The 19,441-nt window shown below is 37.8% G+C and overlaps 1 protein-coding gene across 25 annotated transcripts in view; it reads right to left on the bottom strand.

The window, feature by feature from the left end:
• The window catches only part of dlg2 (discs, large homolog 2 (Drosophila)), a 193,767-nt gene that overhangs the window by 94,699 nt on the left and 79,627 nt on the right, over positions 1–19,441 (bottom strand). For 17 of the 25 annotated variants that reach the window (XM_057320912.1, XM_057320911.1, XM_057320920.1 and 14 more), the window contains one exon: positions 18,694–18,753. The exons of 5 other annotated variants lie outside the window; for them this stretch is intronic. In XM_057320912.1, coding sequence (XP_057176895.1) covers positions 18,694–18,753 — 60 coding nt within the window. Of the gene's footprint in view, positions 1–2,815; positions 2,918–18,693; positions 18,754–19,441 lie in introns of those variants that run through there. 3 more of the 25 variants (XM_057320936.1, XM_057320937.1, XM_057320939.1) reach the window with 3 other exon arrangements.

Below are 19,441 nucleotides of genomic sequence, written 5' to 3'. Positions count from 1 at the left end.
CACATCTTTAATATGAAGGGCAATAAAAACAACAGAGCCAATGACAAAGATCCTCTAACAAGCAACACCTTCACCATAAAACAACTGTTTCTGAAGCTTTGAAAGTGATAGTGACAGCCAAAAATTCTGTCAACATTTACTCACCCTCTTGTTTTTTTCAAACCTGTGTAGATTCCTTTCTTCTGAAGAACAAAAAAGAAGATATTTTGAAGAACGCTGGTTACCAAACAACACCGGCCCCCATTGACTTTCACTGTATGAACACAAAACCACTGAGACATTTCTCAAAATATCTTCTTTTGTGTTCTGCAGAAGAAAGAAAGTCATACATGTTTGAAATGACAACATGGCAAGTAAATGGTGACAGAATCTTCATTTTTGTGTGAACTGTCCCTTTAATAGCATTGTAAATGGGACAAAAATATTGTTTGAAAATAAATATGTATGGCCTGTACATTTTCTAAATTCGCTCACTATCAACAGATAAGGCAAAAAGTTAGTCAATCATACCACGAACTGATGTAGATTTGTGGGGGTGTGGTTACACGAGGCGTTTCAGGCAGGTCTGGGTGAGCATTCGCTTTTAGATAGAATGCATCTTTTGTTCCCACACTTTTATTTTTGCAATTTTACGTGTCTAATACATGCATGGGCAACTTATAACACACCAAAGACACAGAAAAACATGTATTCACGCCATATGACCCCTTTAATTCTCAAAGAGCAGGTACAGATGATACATGTAACCAACACAATCTCTGTAATTCAAACCCTTGCTCACTTTTCCTAGGTTCAAACAACACAAAAACACTCTCTAAAGCCAGACGACAATTTGTCAAATCAAAGGATTTCAATTACTACCAATCTGTTTGCTTTCATTGACAGAACTGTCCTCAGAGACAAAGATCACAGGGCATTAAATCTCACACAGAACGGGTTAGACATCACAGCAAGGTTCCTGTGGACAAATGAGATGAACCTGAAAGTAACTCCATTGGTGTTCCAGAAGTCTATGGAAAGAGGAAGAGAGTCTGATTTGAGCTCTTGGTACACAGGCAACAGAGGCTGACAGGTGTGTCTGCTATGAACCCTCTCTGCCAACAAAAAAAATCATTACAGCCAGTGAGCCCTTGGAAGAGTAAGCAAAACAAGCCAAAGCAGATCACAGAACAACACCAACAGATTAAGACAGGAGTGGGTGAATCTCACAGAGACTGAGACACTCAGGTCGTAATTGTGCTTGAAATCATAAGAAATTATAAATAAGTTTAATTTAGTCGATTTAGGACTTCCTCAAAAACCTACTTGATGTTAACTTTCTTATGTCTTATACGTTTCTTTTCAAGATGCGTGATGCATTGTATGTACTGTATATGATTGTTTTGTAAATGTGACAAAGACCATAGATTACTTCAGCTAAACATTACGCTGTGCGTTGCTAGGCAGCAAATCGCCGGATGTTCAAATGAGGAACGGCGAGTACACACAAACTTAACAGAAAAGAGTGAGCATCGTGAAAACATCGTATTTTATCCCAAAATCAAGTAAATTATATTTTTTATTATATTATCATTTTATTAATAAAGAAGAGGAATACTTTATATTTACTATTTAGATTTTATGCATTATGTAAACTATCCACATCTTCATTAACATATGAATGTTTTTATGTTTTCTTTTTAAGGGTTTCATAATTTGTTTTTCATGTTAGGAATTATTTCCATTTAATTCACGTGCAACTACAACCATATCATGTGTGTATGAGTTTAAAATAAATATAATACAGTACATATATAATATAAACAATATAAATATATATTTTTTTATTTTATTAAAAAATAATAAAATATATACAATAAAAAATTATTGCTTTTGAATAATTGTCTTAATCAACCCACAAAAACTCCATTCTTTATACAATTAAATAATATACAAAAATACTAATAAAATTGAATAATATAATAATAATATATGTTTTAATAATTGTCCTAAAACAATTGTTGCCACAATGCAAAAAGTGTTAATGTCCTTAAGTCCTAATGCTTATATAAAATATATGACCTGGACAAATTTCTTAATCCTTTGCACATTACACTGGTCAAACCTATAAACCTGTTGCTTTTGAGTCCTGTAGTCATACCAGCTCACACACTAACACTTCCTTCTCTTGACAAACATCAACATCACACTTAAAACACACAGGACACTTCTGCCATCTGCATGTCCATTCACACGTTGGTCAACACATTTTTAATTTCATATAAACAGTAAGCAACAGTGATCAACAAGGGCTCCCCACTTGTAAACACTGAAAGACAAATGTGTATCAAACCAAGCAGGTCTAAAGCAAGACTGGTTAAAATTCAAGCAAGCAGGCAGGCTAGGACAAATCGGCTGCCGGACATCTCAAGAATCAACGACACTCCAGAGAGAGAGAGAGAAAGGCACAGTGGTAAACTTCACAGATGGTACATGAGGCGATAAACATGATGATAACAGGAGGTTAAGAGGATCTACTGCAGTTAATGAGAACGATACAGATCCTTATTAAAGCTCCGAAAAGCACGCCCGACTCCCCAGATAAAGCGTTATTATTCCTTCCACTTTAAGACGCTGAAGATAGAGTCTGAAAACACAAGAGCTCAACATTGACTCACAAAACCTCACTTCCTAACATACCGTGGACTTAAACCAAAATTATTTCAGCCACGAAACCACCTTAAGCCAGCCAATTTGGATTCAAAACCACTACAAACAAGGTCATATTCTTTGGAATAAACTCTACGCAGAGTGATCGTAAATCTCCCACGCCTACCTTCTGCATTTTAGCCTTCCTAGCATTCTGAAGCAGTCTGCGTCCCAGCTTCTTGGCATACCAAATGGAGGCAAACATAGTGTGGCTGAGCGGAATCTCTTCGTATGAATTATGAGTAAACACCGTAGAGGAGTCACCAGCCGTAGCGTCAGAGAGAGCGGGGGAGAAAGAGAGAGAGAGAGAGAGAGAGAGAGAGAGAGAGAGAGAGAGAGAGAGAGAGCGAGAGCGAGATGCTCTTCACACTCCTCTCCCCTCTCTAACAATCCACACACACCGAACGTTCTTAGAACTCGTAAATCTCACCTACAGTCTCACTTGTTTCTCCGCCCTCTGTTATCTGCAGGTTTATTTACATATTGCAGACAGGAAGTCGAGGTTTCGTGTCTGAGCGCAGTGTCTTCTCGCTGCCAATGTCATGCGTTTGTCTGCAAGACTTGGAATTATATTTTCTGTACACGCTAAGAGAGCAGACATCCCTGTCTGAGGGGTCATACATGTGTCATATCTTGCCCTGTTTCAGGGGCTCTTCCGTCTGTTTGAGAGACGGATGCTGCTCCCCGGGCTAGTGAGCTGAATTATCTACCGCTCCTGCGGTTCCTCTGGGACCAAACACACAATCTGTCCACGCCATCGGAGATAGCTGTATCCCTCACACCTTTCAGATGCTTTGGATCAATGACAAATTCCCATCTGTGTGAGACTACCAACAGCATAACAATACTAAATACACAGTATTGTATCATTCAATGCCGCCATTAACTTAAAACATGAAATATAAATATATTTTTAAATGCTCCATGATCAAATAAAAATGTTGCACCTGTTTTGTGTTTCTCAAAGAATCCTTAAGAGTTTCAGAAGACATCTCATAAATGTCTCAAACTTGTCAACAGGGCAAAGTCTACGAACAAAGTCTGTGAACTGTGAACATAAATGCAACCCATTTAACATTTTACTTTTTAGATTGACACAAGATTAATGCATTACTGTGTGTTGCATTTTACTTTTCTATGTTGGGTAGTTTCATCTACCAAACAAAACAAAACAAAACAAAACACACACTTTTTTTATCAACTTAAAGTGGGTGCTCGACCAAAAAAACATCTCAGAAAACACTTAATAGTGTTTTTCACTGTCTGATGAAGATCCTGCGTGATCGAAACGTCACAGGCCAATTTTTTATATTTTTGTAGCTTTGGTGTGCCGACTTCACATATTTTTCTAAAGTTTAATCTACAACAATAAGTTAAATTCTATCAAATAAAATTACAATTTCAGGCTCCGTTTTTGTTTAATAAAGTCAGAAACTGGAAAATAAAGTGATGCAACCAAGAAATTATTCAAAGGCTAGACATTCTCATTTGTTCGACCTTTGTGGAATTATGACGCAGTTTAGACGTCCAAAAAAGTGTTTGGTGTTGTCAGCCAAAATAAAATATCTGTAATCTTTAACAAAACACCATGGTTTTCTCTGAAATAACGTGTGCCAGTGAATAATTTGCAATCAGACGAGGAATGACTACTAACAAAGCAATTAGGGTGAATTTAGATTTCATGCTTTCGAGTCTCCTGAGCAACTTCTCAATACAGCCTTCTTCAGAGAACTGGTTATGCTTTTAATTGATTTTCTTATTATCACATTAGTGGCATCACCCACACTGAATGTTTCATCATATTGCGTGTACAGTACTGAAACCATGGAAACACATTACAAACCAACCGTGAGACAATCAGTTCTGTACATTTACATTAGCATATACAGTAACTAACAAATTGGCAACACTTGTTTTGCTTAGTTATAATAAAAATCTTCAATTGTTATAACAAGAGGAACCATTTTTAACAGTCAGTTGACACCCATATCAATGGTCAGCCCTCCTACCTCTGAGTAGTTCTCAAACACTCATTTTTCACACAAATCTGCTAAGTGGGTGTGTGTCAGAGTGAGTATGTGTGCGCGTGTGTGTGTGTGTGTGTGTGTGCGTGTGTGGGTGTGTGTCAGAGTGAGCAAGCAGGAGGAGAGATTTCATTTTTTCTTTTCCAGCATGCGTTTTCACACACCACAAATGAGCTTCTTTTAAACCTTGCCGACATGCCACATATTCACAGAAAGGCACTCAACATCGAGAACATTCCCTGTACCCTGTAATTCCCAGGCCTCTTCAAACTGTTCCCAGACCAGTTCACAGTGGTCTTTCAATTCACAATGATAAAAGCTATTCAGACCTGACTGTACAAATCGAGATGAGCTCCACTCATATTAGCAATCCAATATACTAGTTCACTCTAAATCAGAATTCTCTGAATAATGCAGACATATACAGTGCATTGAGCTAAATAGATCACTGATGCCTAAGATAAAACATCCCACAATTTTCCCTACAGCTATGTTTTTTTAAGGCTATGTATTCTCAATTAAACAGATTTGCCGAAGTCAATATTTATTCAATATTAAAATATACAGTACTATGACCTACACAGTATTATATATAATAAAAAAATGTAACATTAATATTACATGAAATACTTTACATTTCTATATCTGACAGAATTGTACTAGGAATGGAAAAACATTCTGTGAGAAAACTGAGTCAGGATGTTACACCTAAACCCATTTATTTCTTCAATCTGTTTTGTGGCAGTACACTAATATGAATGAGCTTATGTCATTATGCTCCATTAGAATAGGAACACAGAAATCAGAGGAGACACCGTGAGCTCTTTCGCCCAGCAAAGACATCAAAATGATAGCACAACTGCAGTTTGGGATCAACAACAGGCTTGGGGTTGGACTGGATCTTGTGGGGATGTTACAGGGGTTAGAAAGCCTTGAATATTGACATTCCTTATTCTTGTTCTTCTAACACGTACTGTAGTACTGTAAAAAATAAAAAATATATACACAGACACAGCATGAACAGCCTTGGGTCAAAGAAGCCGTACAGTGCTGGGTCTATGGGTAGCTGGGGGGCATTCTTCCCCAGACTTTCCCTGGGCCCTTCCAAAAATGTCCATTTGACAAGTAATAACATTAATCAATAAATACTTCTTATTTGTGTTGTCTATTAAATTATGATCTGTCAATTTAATCACAGAAATTATTGAAAATTAAGCATGCAATGAACTGAATATATTACTAGAAAAATGGTTGCCCATATAGTACCGGGCCTGCATAGGCACAAAAATTATAGTAGAAAGCAGTAATGAAATAATATAATAAGGTGCACAAAAGAGCAAGTCACTGAATCATGCCAAGAATAAATGTTCCGGGCGCGAGTTAATAACCCATGGCGTACAATTTTACAAGCATGAAAGAGGAGAATATATACAGTATTTATTCTTTTCAAACATTAATGTGGTTTCCATTTTTCTTGTTTTAACAAAATGAATACATCAGAATTGTAACAAATCAGCATGTATAGCTTCAGGCTTACTGTATTTGTCTGCTTCTATTTCAGATAAATATTTACATTAAAAAAATCTTAGATAAAACAATTAATATACAGTAGCTGAAAATGGGGGTCCCACATTTGCCAATAAGGGTAGCATATATTCAGTTCAATTAAACAGTGTCTCTATAGCTATAGAAAATACATGATGGAATTCAATTTAAAATTAAATAAAAAGTTAGGAACATAAATCTTATCCCCACTAAATCAACTACGATCATTTCAACACATAAGTGCTCATCTATGTTCTCTATGAGGTGTAAACTGGATACAGATTGTTGTGAGAAAATCTTAATATCTACAACAGTAATGTTCAAGAGAAACAGGAGCAACATGACCAGCGTACATGTGTTAACCACTAAGCTGCCACCTAGTGCCATTTTTTGGGACAATACAAGTAACTTCTACAGTGTGTGTGTAGAACATGACACGTATACAGTATAACCAAAAATAGATCTTCCTGTAAGCAATTCACACTCTGGACTGACTGCAACTTTAAACCATAAATTACAGTTCACTGGAGGAGAATAATTTTTATTCAGCTGGTGTTGGATTAGTTTTCATTTTTAGAAACTGTTATCAGGGATAAAATATGCTTGCCTTAGCAAAGATCCTTCATTATCAGGTCTGGCTTTGATTATCCTGTAATAGTTGGGCTACATGCGCTACAGCATGGTTATTGATTTTCAAACTCTTGGGAGCTCTGTGTGCGTAGAAAAATTTTCTGGCGCTGCATGCTTGTGTCTCAGAAATGAATGGAATGGGGGGGGGGGTTTGCATCATGTTCTCTAAATAAGACATCTACCCCAGAGGAGAACTAGCAGTACACTACTGTAGACTTATCTATACTATTAACACAAAGCACAGAGAACCCATGATGGGTCATTCAGATGTGTTTATTAATAAAGAGCTTAAAACCATCTCCACACAAGAATAAAAATCCTCACTTCATCACACCTACAAACACACGCACACATATTAAGATTCAAGCCATGCTTTCAGAAAACAGTTCTTTCCTATCTGAAAGGGTAAAACCATTTCTCACCAAAAAACATTTTCTTCAGATGTCACTCAAGCCGAATCGCTAAAGTCAATCACATATCATCTGCAGGTGATAGCCACAGGGCATCAGGAGACCGAGCAGAAATGTGTCTGTACTCCCTTATTTGAGAGAAAGACTCAGAAAGAAAGAAAGAAAGAAAGAAAGAAAGAAAGAAAGAAAGAAAGAAAGAAAGAAAGAAAGAAAGAAAGAAAGAAAGAAAGAAAGAAAGAAAGAAAGAAAGAAAGAAAGAAAGAAAGTCTCACCAGATTCAAACAATCTCACACATGCACACACATACAATCCCATTGATCCCAGTACAGTTACTGACCCACATCATGACCTTGACTCCATGTATGTTGCTTTGTATTACCCATGCACACACTACAGTTATGTCACAGAGACAACACAAACCAATGAAACCTAATGTGCTATGTTTTTCACAATGTATGCTCACTTAAAAAACTATTGACCACTGTCACTTATAAATCAATGAATTAATGTTCCAATACAACTTTAAACAGTTCTTGTTAGCTTGATATCTTATTGCATGTCATTTTCACTTCAAAGTTACTGTAGACTGAAATAAAGGTGAGGTGGTAAATAATAAAATTCTTAGGCAGTGTTATGATCCACATATATAACTTAAACATTATCACTATTAACAAATCGGTACACATAGCTTCTGTATTTTTGTGATGTATGACCCCATAATGTTCTTATGTCATTAATTATCTAACAAAATCTTGCGTTTTTCCTATTTTCTTAAAATATTAGTCACACTTTGTAAAACTTTGATTTTGGGGTTTTCCAAACCCATTTTCTTTGTCTCATCATCCCTGGAAAGTGATGTAGGGCTGTTTAGATGAGCTTGTCAGTGATGAATTGTACATTAAAAAACATCAATAACTCTGCCCTGTGGTCGTCGCTGTTGATGGATGATAAAGTAGAAGATTCTTTACCCTACTACCAAAACCTTCCGCTTCATGAACACAGAAGTGTGAAAAATGTCTACGATGACATTTCCATCTGCAATTATGAGTAAACACCCGGAATTTAGACTGTCATCAGTCTACGTTCCAAACCATGACAGCACATTTCCCATAATCCACCTGTGCGTAATATTAAAAAAACAATGGAATGTTCCATCAATCCCTCCTGCAGACAGCTTGCATGTCACAGGCGGGATATGGCGATGGTGTGCACAGGGAAAGTGTTATGATGTGTGAGGGGATATATAGACTCTCTAGGCAAAGGTGAAAGCCTCTGACAGGGGTCCACATCAAAGTGATCTGTAGCCTGAACTCCAGCAGGGATCTTTTACCCCCTACTGCTGCGCCTATAGCACATTCTCTATTTGCATTTAACACGGTGACCGGACTTCATTTGAAAGGGAAAAGCTATGGATTTTCATGGCCTGATATTAATGGCTTTCTGAATAACCCATCGGCGAGAATACAAACATTGGTGTGATTTAGAAGCGAGGGGTCAAGATTTGCCTATCTAGTTGCAGTTAATATTTTTCTCCATTGGTGGCCATTTAACTCAAAGTATAAATACAAATGTGATAAATGCAAAAAAGGTGATTATTGGCTGAGATTTGCCAAAACAAGAATTTATTGAATTTGAAATGAAACGAAACACTTGACACACACAGCATTTGTTTCTTGGCTCCACAAAGCAAAACGTTCAAAGCAAAACCTCTCTCTCCAACTCCTAACAGGAAGCAGGTGTCTGAAGCTATGAGGCTTTATATGAGCCCCTTTTTCTTAAAGTGCTTTTGATCCATCAGAAATGGATGTACAGAAAGTATACTTTCATTCGGCGCACACCGAAATATCAACATCAAATTAGACACAATTCTGCGGATGGCAGTTCCATCAAGGTCTTTTTAAAGGAGCCACGAGAAGACGGCTCTGAAACTGCCCCTGCCAGGAAATCTCCCACTGCCTGCCATATGCATTTACCCTCTAATAGCAAATCAATTTCTCTGGAGGCTTCATTGTTTAATGGATTTTGCCTGAAACACAACCTCCAAAGCCTCCCCCCAGCTGTTTCTCTCTCCCGCTGATTCTCTCTCTTGGTTTCTGCCTGTGGTGGGTAATTTGGGGTGTTAATTGCAGTGCATTTATTGCGCCCTGTCAGATTTAAAAGGAAGCTTTGGGAAGCCAGTTTAAGACACCGACACGCGTATTCAGATGGAGCTCTCCATGGTACTGGAACGCTATCGTCACACAAATGATACGTCTCGGAGAGATTCGGTAGCTCTCACATGACCGGTTATTCTCTAAGGCACTTTAAACCGCACTAGAACTGAGTTATTCCACCAATGTACCAGTTCCTCCCCAACAATCATCTAAAATACAGGGAACACACATGGTCTACCTAAACTACCAGTGAGTGTTAAAAGGTTTGAGGGCATTGTGCTTATTTCGGGGATTTGTAAGCATAAATTGTGTTCTTGTTAGAAGAGCTGTGATGTGTGCACTGATGAAGTTGAAGCTCAGGTTTCCAGGTGCACTGTGGGAGATTAAACGTGGCCGGTACTTCAACTCAAAAAGAGAGTTGAAGAGAGTTGTGCTCCAACTCAATTCTGGCACTGTGAGAGCAGAGAGGCATGCGCAAAAGCAGAGAATGTAGGAGATAAGAGCTCTGGTGTAAGATAAATACAGAGTGTTGAGGACAGGAAGACATTGGCAACTTAATGGACATAGAGTTCACGTTTTCAACAGAACGGTACAGTTTTTATCCTTATGACATGATTTAAAGGAAGAGTTCACCCAAAAATGAAAATTCTCACCCTCTTGCCATTTCAAACCTGTATGACTTTCTTTCTTCTGCACAACACTAAAGAAGGTATATTTCAGAATGTTGGTAACTGAACAACGGTGGTACCCATTCACTTCTATTGTATGGACACAAAACTAACAGAAGTGAATGGGTACTTTCGTTGTTCAGTTACCGACATTCTTCAAAATATCTTCTTTTGCGTTTTGCAGAAGAAAGAAAGTCACTTTAAATGCCTAGTTAGTTGTATTGTTTAATAACAATTTTGCATTGTTGCAAAGCAAACTACCTAACATATAGGGATTAGACAAAATATTAGGAACATTGTTATAGAGGTTAATATCACCTACTGTACTGTATATCCCTGGTGTTCCATTATTTTGTCCAACCCTTATATATCATTCAAACAGTCCTAAGTAATCACATTGAACAGCCCTAGACTGTTTTATAAACAGTAAAAAAACTCGCCAATCAGAAATTTTCTCTGTCTGCGCAACACTGTACCTTTAACGTTACAATATTTGCTAGCCCATCGATTATCTTTGGATCTATCTTCCTCTAAAAGTTGTATTTTTATGTCAAAAATTATGACACTCTGTGCATATACTGCCTTGCCTTATAATGAGCTGAGCAAAAACAACACAAACACATGCTCTCCGTCAGGTCCTAGAGGTCTTCAGAATCCTGTCGGCAAAAAGCTGCTTCACAATTTCTCTGCTGTTTGGTGGTTTCTGTGCAGCATAACCCTGTTAGAGCTACTTACACTCATTACAGATACTGGGTTAAGGTCACGCGCACACAAACACACACACAATAACAAGGTCAGAAACAAGCGTGGGTCTGATTATTAAAAACATTTCAGTTGGCACATCTGTTACCAAGCAACTGCTTGGATCTGACTGCATTTATGGGTTTTAAAGAGAGGATACACTTTAAGATGGTTGGACACAATAACAAGTGTCATTTGTCGATGTCTGGATTTCACCATCTGAGAAACACCATAATAATATATTGAATAATAAAAAAAGAAAAGTTTAAAATACTGCATAACCAAAACCTATAGACCATTTTACCAATAGTAAATTGACAGCTCACCCCCTTTGAGCAACAAGAGAGAGGGAATTTGAAAGAATGCCGATGCTAATTTTTTCACTCTCAGGGCTAAAATATTGAATAAAGAAAGCCATACAGGTCTGGAACAACACCAGGGTGACCATGACATCACTTTTTTCTGGGTGTACTACCCCTTTAAGAACTTTGAATGGTGGATATGATAAAGCTGTTACTTTTTGGAAGACAAATTTGTCCTTTGTTGGCAGCGAAGAGGGATGAATTTCAAACAGCCTGTGAGGAAACGCCAATATATTTCTTTTTTATAATCCCCGTCCCCTTAATCTGCAATTAAGGAGACAGTTTAGTATTCATATCACTGTGTTTGCTTTGGTTAAGAATGACCTTCAACAGCATATGTGTGAGGAAGACATACAGAGAGAGAGAGAGAGAGAGAGAGGGACAACAAGATGCTTTTGCTTTGACAAAAACAACACACCTTCGAACACTCTCAAAACATGGCGGCTCTATGAAAAGAAGTCCAACATTTCGCTTAAAGGCGCAGTTCTTAATTAACAGCGGCCACTAGCATTGTATTATAAATTTGCCACGAATCGCTCAGTCCAAACACGATGGTGGCCACCACAGTACAAAAAGATGTCGTTCTCATGTTGACGCAGCGAAGAGATTTTGCAGGCATTAGAAAGACTGTAGAAAGAGCGATGTCTTATGTATTAAATAAAATAAAAGATTTGTGGTTTTTAAGTTTAAAAAGAAGGATAAAGTCAGGCAGGAGCTAGGGCCTGTGTTAATATTATAAAGTATTTTCAGCAGAGACGCTTTAAGACCCGCGGTACTGAGGCTTTTAGCAGATATATGTGCTCACAGATATCTATGGAGATACTTTCCACCAGAGAGACGTTGGAGAGAAAGATCGTCTAAAAATCACCCTCGAGGAGATTGCTTTGACTCAGTATGTGAATAACATACTAACATACCAAGATATGTTGTTGTAATATTAGCTGTGTGACGGAGCAGTTTTGAGCGTCATTGTTTATCTGGAACCGCTTTAATATTGTACTCGTCCAGATGCTTGAGAGAGCGAGCGAGAGCGCGTTTTACTCTTTTACTCAATGATGAATAAACTTTCAGTTAATCCTCGGGTCACATGCGTTCTGCACCGGAGAGCACGATCCGTATGGACCATTGATCATCCCGCGATCTGTTTCACCACGATACCACGGCAGAGAGGAAGAGGAAACGTGCGTTGTAGAGTTGTTTGTTCTTTTAGGGCTGCTGTACAAAACATGGCGGCGAATTCAATGTATGTAGGGCCGCTCTGTATGTAGATATAAACAGCTTATTCTAAGGTATTACAAACATAATGGTTCATTACGTAAGGTCTTTATACACATCTGAATAAATAGTTTTGTATATTATATCGCATTTCCGTCAATAGATCCTCCTAAAAACGCCGTATTGTTCCTTTAAAGGTCCAATGTGTAATTCTGCCCTTAACGGACAAACTGCTCTACAGAGCGTGTTTCGGAAATACAGTACAGTACAGTACATCTCTTTCGCCAAATAAGCAAAAACAAGACAAAATCTTAGCCCTTTGTCAGCCTCTGTAGTGCTTCGAAAGAGAGGGGGTAGGGGTGTAGTGAGCCGTTGGTTGCCATTCAAAACCTCACCGCTAGATGTCAATTGCATTTTTGCTCGAATGCTCATATTTGACCAATTACATTTAAAAAAAACAGGTATTTGAATGCAGGTTATAGAGTTACAATTTGTGACGATTGTTAAAATAGGAAAACAACTAAAAAGAAACAGATGACCAACACAAATGACTTTCTGTCCCGCAAGTTTTCTGCACCTCTAAAAGTGCTCCCTCTGTTTGTCCAAACCAACAGATGTTGAGTTTGTGTAGACTATAATGACAACAACCATTCTTAACTTTTTATATATTTTCCTCTGTAATAATCTATTTATTTCCTCTTTTTTTATTATCTGTGGAAGAAAATCTAAATTCATGCTCTGATAATCAGGCTACAATTGCCATGTTATTTCAGGTAGCAATGCTCATTAAAGGAACAGTTCACCCAAAAATGAAAACTCTGTCATCATTAACCCTTAGATTGTTCTAAACCTGTATACATTTATTTTGTTCTGCTAAACACAAAGGAAGATATTTGGAAGAATGATCTCATTCCCTATTGACTCCCATAGTATTTATTTGTCCCTACTATGGCAGTAAATGGGGGATGAGATCTGTGAATAAATGATAATAAATAAATGATGACAGAGAGGCAAAAAATACACACTTCACCTGAGCAGATGTCATGCAAAAATGTAAGTGTTTCTCATGAGCTGTTTAACAGGCCAAGAGTCTTTTAAAAAAATATTTCAGAAAATCAAACAAGAGGACTGCTTTCCATCCACACTATGCAAAAACCATACCTGCCCCTTTAACTCTCCAATTGTTCTTGATATGAAGCAAAATCTTTTTGCTGAGGTATGTGTGCTTTTGGTAGCATCATGAGTCGTGACTCCTTAAACCTCTTCAAAACACAGAGTCTTTGAACAGAGTAATGAGTTCATCTCTTTATTCCAAATAAGACCCCGGGGCCAATTTCATTAAGCTCGTGCCTCGAGGCAGACATAAGCGCTTTAGTTAAAGCGATGTGACAAAAATGAGAAGACCTGAAAACAATTAGCATGCTAATGGAACAAATTCAACTCTTTGCCTTCATATACGCTGAGGCAAATAATACCTGTGAGTGCTAGACATTCTGTCCTTGTTGAGATGCAACAGTTTCAAAATAACACCCTGCATACTTAATGTGAAAGAGAAGTAGACACATTTCCGGAGAAAATATGAGTATTGCTTTCCTGTGCACAGTGGCGGAGCTAGAGTTTTATATATGGGGTGGCCAGGGGGTGGCCAAAGCTACTTTAGGGGGTCCACAGACATGACAGAAAATGTGTGTGTAACCCTGACCTGGCATCGAATTATAAATAAATAAAATAATAGGATTGCAGATAAGGGTACAAGTGATAATTTACTTCCCAGAGTTGTATGTAAATGTATACAAAACAATTGCACACCGTAATTAGATTGATGTAATTCTAAATGTATGTAGATTAAATAAATTATAAAATATAAATTATGAAAATGTTGAAAACAGTTTAATCCTGATAACTCTTTAATTTAATTTACACAGAAACAAAGTAGCACCAGAGGTGTCTTTAAACTGATGTGGATAGAGCAGCATATCAGATGTTATAATTATAAAACATATACTCATTCCATAGCTGTAATGCTCAAAGCTGTAGCAGAGCAAAGACGCTGTCATCCATATTTGTTCATTTACACCGTCCGTCGTAGCTAGTTCTTTATTATGCAGGGACCGTTTGTCCCCTATTATAGGGCAGTTTTGTTCACATTGTTGTCATTTTTTTCCAAAATTTCCGACCCTGATGTAAACAATGTATGTTGGGAACCGATACTATCTATTAATAGAGCCTAACATTAACTTACACAATGAAAATGTTTAGGAATCCTAAACCCAAGTGAAACTTGTTTAAAATACAATGCTTCCTTCATGTGCATTTCTAAAGTTGGTATGAAGTACACCTGCTTAGAATGAAAAAAGAAATCTCCCCCAAGACTGTTTATATTCATATTCATCTAAGGTTAGAAAACGCTGGGAAACTTTACATTTACGCAACATAAAGGTGTAACATTAGAAAGTAGGTAGATAACACTATAATGGTATGGTTCAACAAAAAAACTTGGCTGTCTGAGTCTGACTTGAAATGGCTAGCAAGCGTGTACGTTTTAATATTCCATTTATTTAGCAAATTCTTTTCTATCTTAAAAACAAATCTCAGATTTCGCGCTGTACAATCCATCACACAACAACTTTTTTCCTTTATAAACAGAGTAAAGATAGCGGTAAACGATGCTATTACTCGCTTGACTTTCATTTGCGGGGACTTCACGTGCACTGCCGCGGAGCATCAAAATAAAAGCTTTGTGAAACGAGAGGTGAAATCAGATGTCAATCAACATCAAGTAGCGAATCAAATTTTTGGGTGCCACCCAGGGTGGCCAATTGGATGTCAGGGGTGTTCAGTGCCACCTTGGACCCCCCTCTGGCTACGCCACTGCCTGTGCAAAATTTGAGAAATAGAGCAGAGACATAAGAAAAAAGTAGTATAGAAAAAAGAAAAGGTTATATAGACCACAGATTTTAACAATGGTACAGAAGCACTTTTGGCTTAATTTTTAAATCTTACATGTTTAATTAAATCTTAAATATATTTGTTTAACATTTTAAATCAGTTATAAATGTTCTGTTGGTTGTATTTTGTTCAAATATTTGTCTAGTGTTAAAAAAATGAAATAGGAAGTTCTTTTGGACCAGCGTATTTAAGACTTTCTGAAGTGGTCTATAAGAAAATGGAAAATTATAAAAGAGACGGTATTAGGATAATTGTATACATTACATAAGATGTATAAAATATTTGAATAAAGAATGATTATGTTAATTGTCCGAAGATGGCCACTACCAGTGTTGGGCAAGTTTCTCTGAAAAAGTAATTAATTACTAGTTACTTATTACCTATTCAATGGTGTAATTAGATTACAGTACAAATTACTCTCTCCAAATTACTAATTAGTTTCTATATCCTATATCAACCTTGATTAGTTAAGTGATTCAAGGATAGACATGAAACGGCTCTTTTAAGTCATTCAAATAAATAATATAAAACTACATAAAGTAGTATTATTAACTGACCCTTACATTACAAATGTGAGAATTATACATTAAAGCACGGATTTAAACTTTGAATTTTGATGTCAATTCCACTGTTGCACACACATATAATACACACAGTATTTAGTTTAATTACATCCGAAGTAATCCCTTACTTTACTTTTTCAAGGATAAAGTAATCAAATTACAGTAACTAATTACTTAGTAACTAGTTACACCCAACACTGGCCACTACTGTAGTGTAAATCAAATTGTTTAGAAAAATAATAGCACAACAACTCTTCAAAACAAACCACCTGATTTACATGCCAAGTTTAACACTTAGCAATTAGTATCAAGTTTGTTCACTTCTCCAACCCCAAGTTTGACCAACAATAATAGTGATGCTTGCCTTAGCAATCACCACCTAAAATAATTCATAACAATTCGTCCTGTTGGAAACTGGCATAAATCATTTTAATACTCATTTTAACAGGAGCCTAATGCATGCAAACAGTAATATGTTAAATATTAATTCATGTATCTAGGTCTTTCCACATCACTTTTCTTTTCAACATGATTGCCTGATCTTTATTTCCACCCAAGACTCATCTCCAAGACAATCAGGCTGGTCCTTTACCGCGACCTGTGCGCAGACGGAGCCCTGATTCCAAAGTAATCATTTCCCCAAGGAGCAGAAATAACCAAACAATCACCACTAACCCGAGCCTTTCCTGTCTCTCACCACCTTTCTAAAATGTTCTCTCTCAGGAAGAAAAAAGCTTTTCAATCACGCTGAATCCGCTAATAAATATCATGCCTCTGCCCTACTGTGCTCATTAAAACCACAGATTCTCTCGCCGCCTCGTCTGGCGGGGGACTAATATGAGAACCAGAAGATGTGTGTCTGCTTTCCGTTGTTAGGCTTTTCAATAAGGAAGCCTGGGGATCAATGACGTGCCGTCCACCTGTCAAGCCTACGAGACGGTGTTCTGCAGAGGCACAATCAGCGCATTTTGTTGAAGCAGCTTTTCAGTAGGTGGACCGGGGGTTGAAGACAGACGACGGGTGTAAGAGCTGATTCACAATGTTTAGCCCTGCAGTGATTCAGCAGGAGAATAATGGAGTTACATTTCTCGCTCACCTCTCGGCATGAAAGACTAACGCTCACTCTTCCCGGGGACGGCGAGGCTGGAAATTACATGCAAAGGAAGTGGATTTGAGTGTGATTTAATCAACACATTTGTCTGTTGAATTGAGTGCATTAAGACTGAGAGCTTTTACTGGTCTTGTGTAGTCAGACTTTTGATTATTGGGATGAAGTATGCTACACAGTTGAGATTTGTCTATCCAGTTAGAGAGAAAGCGGTTGTGTGACTAGAATGTAAAGGCTAGTTCACTGCCTATAGAAGAACATCATAAGATGACCGTTGTTGATTTTTGTTGGATCAATGGAGCAATGTATTAAAGGAACAGTTCACCCAAAAATGAAAACTCTGTCTTCATTTACTCACCCGCAAGTTGTTCCAAATCTGTATACATTTGTTCTGCTAAACACAAAGGAAGATATTTGGAAGAATGTCAGTAACCAAACAGATCTGATCTCCCATTTACTGCCATTGTGGGGAAAATAAATACTATGGGAGTCAATGGGGAATGAGATCTGTTTGGTTACTGACATTCTTACAAATATCTTCCTTTGTGTTTAGCAGAACAAAGACATTTATACAGGTTTGGAACAATCTGAGGGTGAGTAAATGATGACAGAATTTTAATTTTTTGGGTAAACTGTCCCTTAAATTAAATTTGTGAAGTGTACAAACGTTGTTTTCCAGTAGTCAGCTTAAGCTCTTACTACGTCGTCTGTACACTTCATCTCCTAAACCAATGTAACTTCGTTTTTGCATTGTTGTTCTGAGGATTAACTTGTATCTCAGTCGATCCTGAGGTGTGACAGCTCTATACGCTGAAGCTGTTTGCTAATTTTCAGTGGCGCGTCCCTTGCGTAAGCAGGAAGGCTTGGAGAGGCCGGGCTGTCATGGTGACGGTCTACTGAGGCCATAGCATTAGCACAAGTGACAGTCTGAAGAGGATGGGTGAAGTATGTGTGTAGGTGTTTACTTTTGTCTGTTTGTGTGCATGCATGTGTGTCTGCACACTTATAAGATTCTTGAGGGTCTGGAAAGGCAGTGTGATATTAGAAGATACCAGAAAACAAACTGTACCTGTCATTGAGACTGTGTGCTGTCACTTGCTGCTAATGCGAGAACTGGCAGATCTTTCCAAAAAGACTGCACATAGAGACACATACGCTCACACCCAAGGTCGTTGGTTCGATCCCAGGGGATTGCACATACTTAGAAACAAATGTATGTCGCTTTGGATAAAAGCGTCTGCCAAATGCATAAATGTAAATGTAAACAAACACACAAAGTTCTACGCACCAAATCAGATCATTGAAATATCAGCAGCAATCACTTTGAACAACACATTCACCAAAAAACAAACATCACGGGAATCGAAAAGAAGGACAACACATAAATTCATTTGATTTACGCCAACCTATTTCCAAAACAAATGTGATTTCACTACACAAATGGGTTTTCTTCAAAGGGAGGTTCTGTTTGAAGATTCGGCAGTCTGTTATTTCAGACCCTCTGAAGAATTACATGCCGATGTCACAACGGTGTGGGAACATTGGCGTGTAATGTTCCTTGGCACAGATGGACCACCACAACGACAACAGAACGACGAGGAAGGAAGACACATTCAAAATGAAAATCACAAACTTGCCAGGTAGTTTGCTGCGGTCACCCCTGGGTATGTTAGATCAAACCGGGTAACCAGCGCAGGCTGCAGACGAGAAAATACAAAACAGCGTCATCAAGAAGTCAGCTTCATTCGGGGAGGGAAGAGAGCAGAGACGGGATGAGAGAGATGGATGATACGCAGTCATGCATGAACAATAGGAGAAGAAAGAGAGAGAGATGGCTGATTGGCAATGCAGAGCTGAGGCTGTTATTCTAAGGTTATTGTAATGTTCTGACATGACAAGGACAAGAAAAGTGAGAGGACTAGGTCAGCATTCTGATGACTGAATTTTTTAATACAGCTACAACTGGGCACAAGAATGATCCGAATGGGAGATTTGAGAGGCCACATTGAGAAAAAAGGGTCTTAAGTAACATATACAGTAGTAGTCAAAAATGATGTCCGGAGGGCATAATTGTAAGATGTTTGCCTATAGTTTCCCCTTAAGGTAGATTAAACCAAAATATGAGAGACGTAATTGAAAAATGTATAAAACACTAAACTTTTAAGATATTTATAGGCCAAAATTATTTGTCAAAAAGGCTATTAACTACTAAGGTAAACTAAGGCCGTGTTCACACTTGACTTCTTTTTTGAAGCTGCTAGCGTCTGTTTTACATTATAATCCTATGGTGTAAACCGTGTTTTCAAAAAAAGTTCTGAGCGTGTTTTTAAACGCCAGCGCCAGCGTATTTTTCTGCAGCTCAGAGCATCTTTTGAGGTTGAAAAA

The sequence above is a fragment of the Triplophysa rosa genome, linkage group LG22 (assembly GCF_024868665.1).
Source record: "Triplophysa rosa linkage group LG22, Trosa_1v2, whole genome shotgun sequence".
Lineage (NCBI taxonomy): Eukaryota > Metazoa > Chordata > Actinopteri > Cypriniformes > Nemacheilidae > Triplophysa > Triplophysa rosa.
Note: the sequence above shows the minus strand (reverse complement) of the source record. Positions and strands in the feature narration are given on the sequence as shown.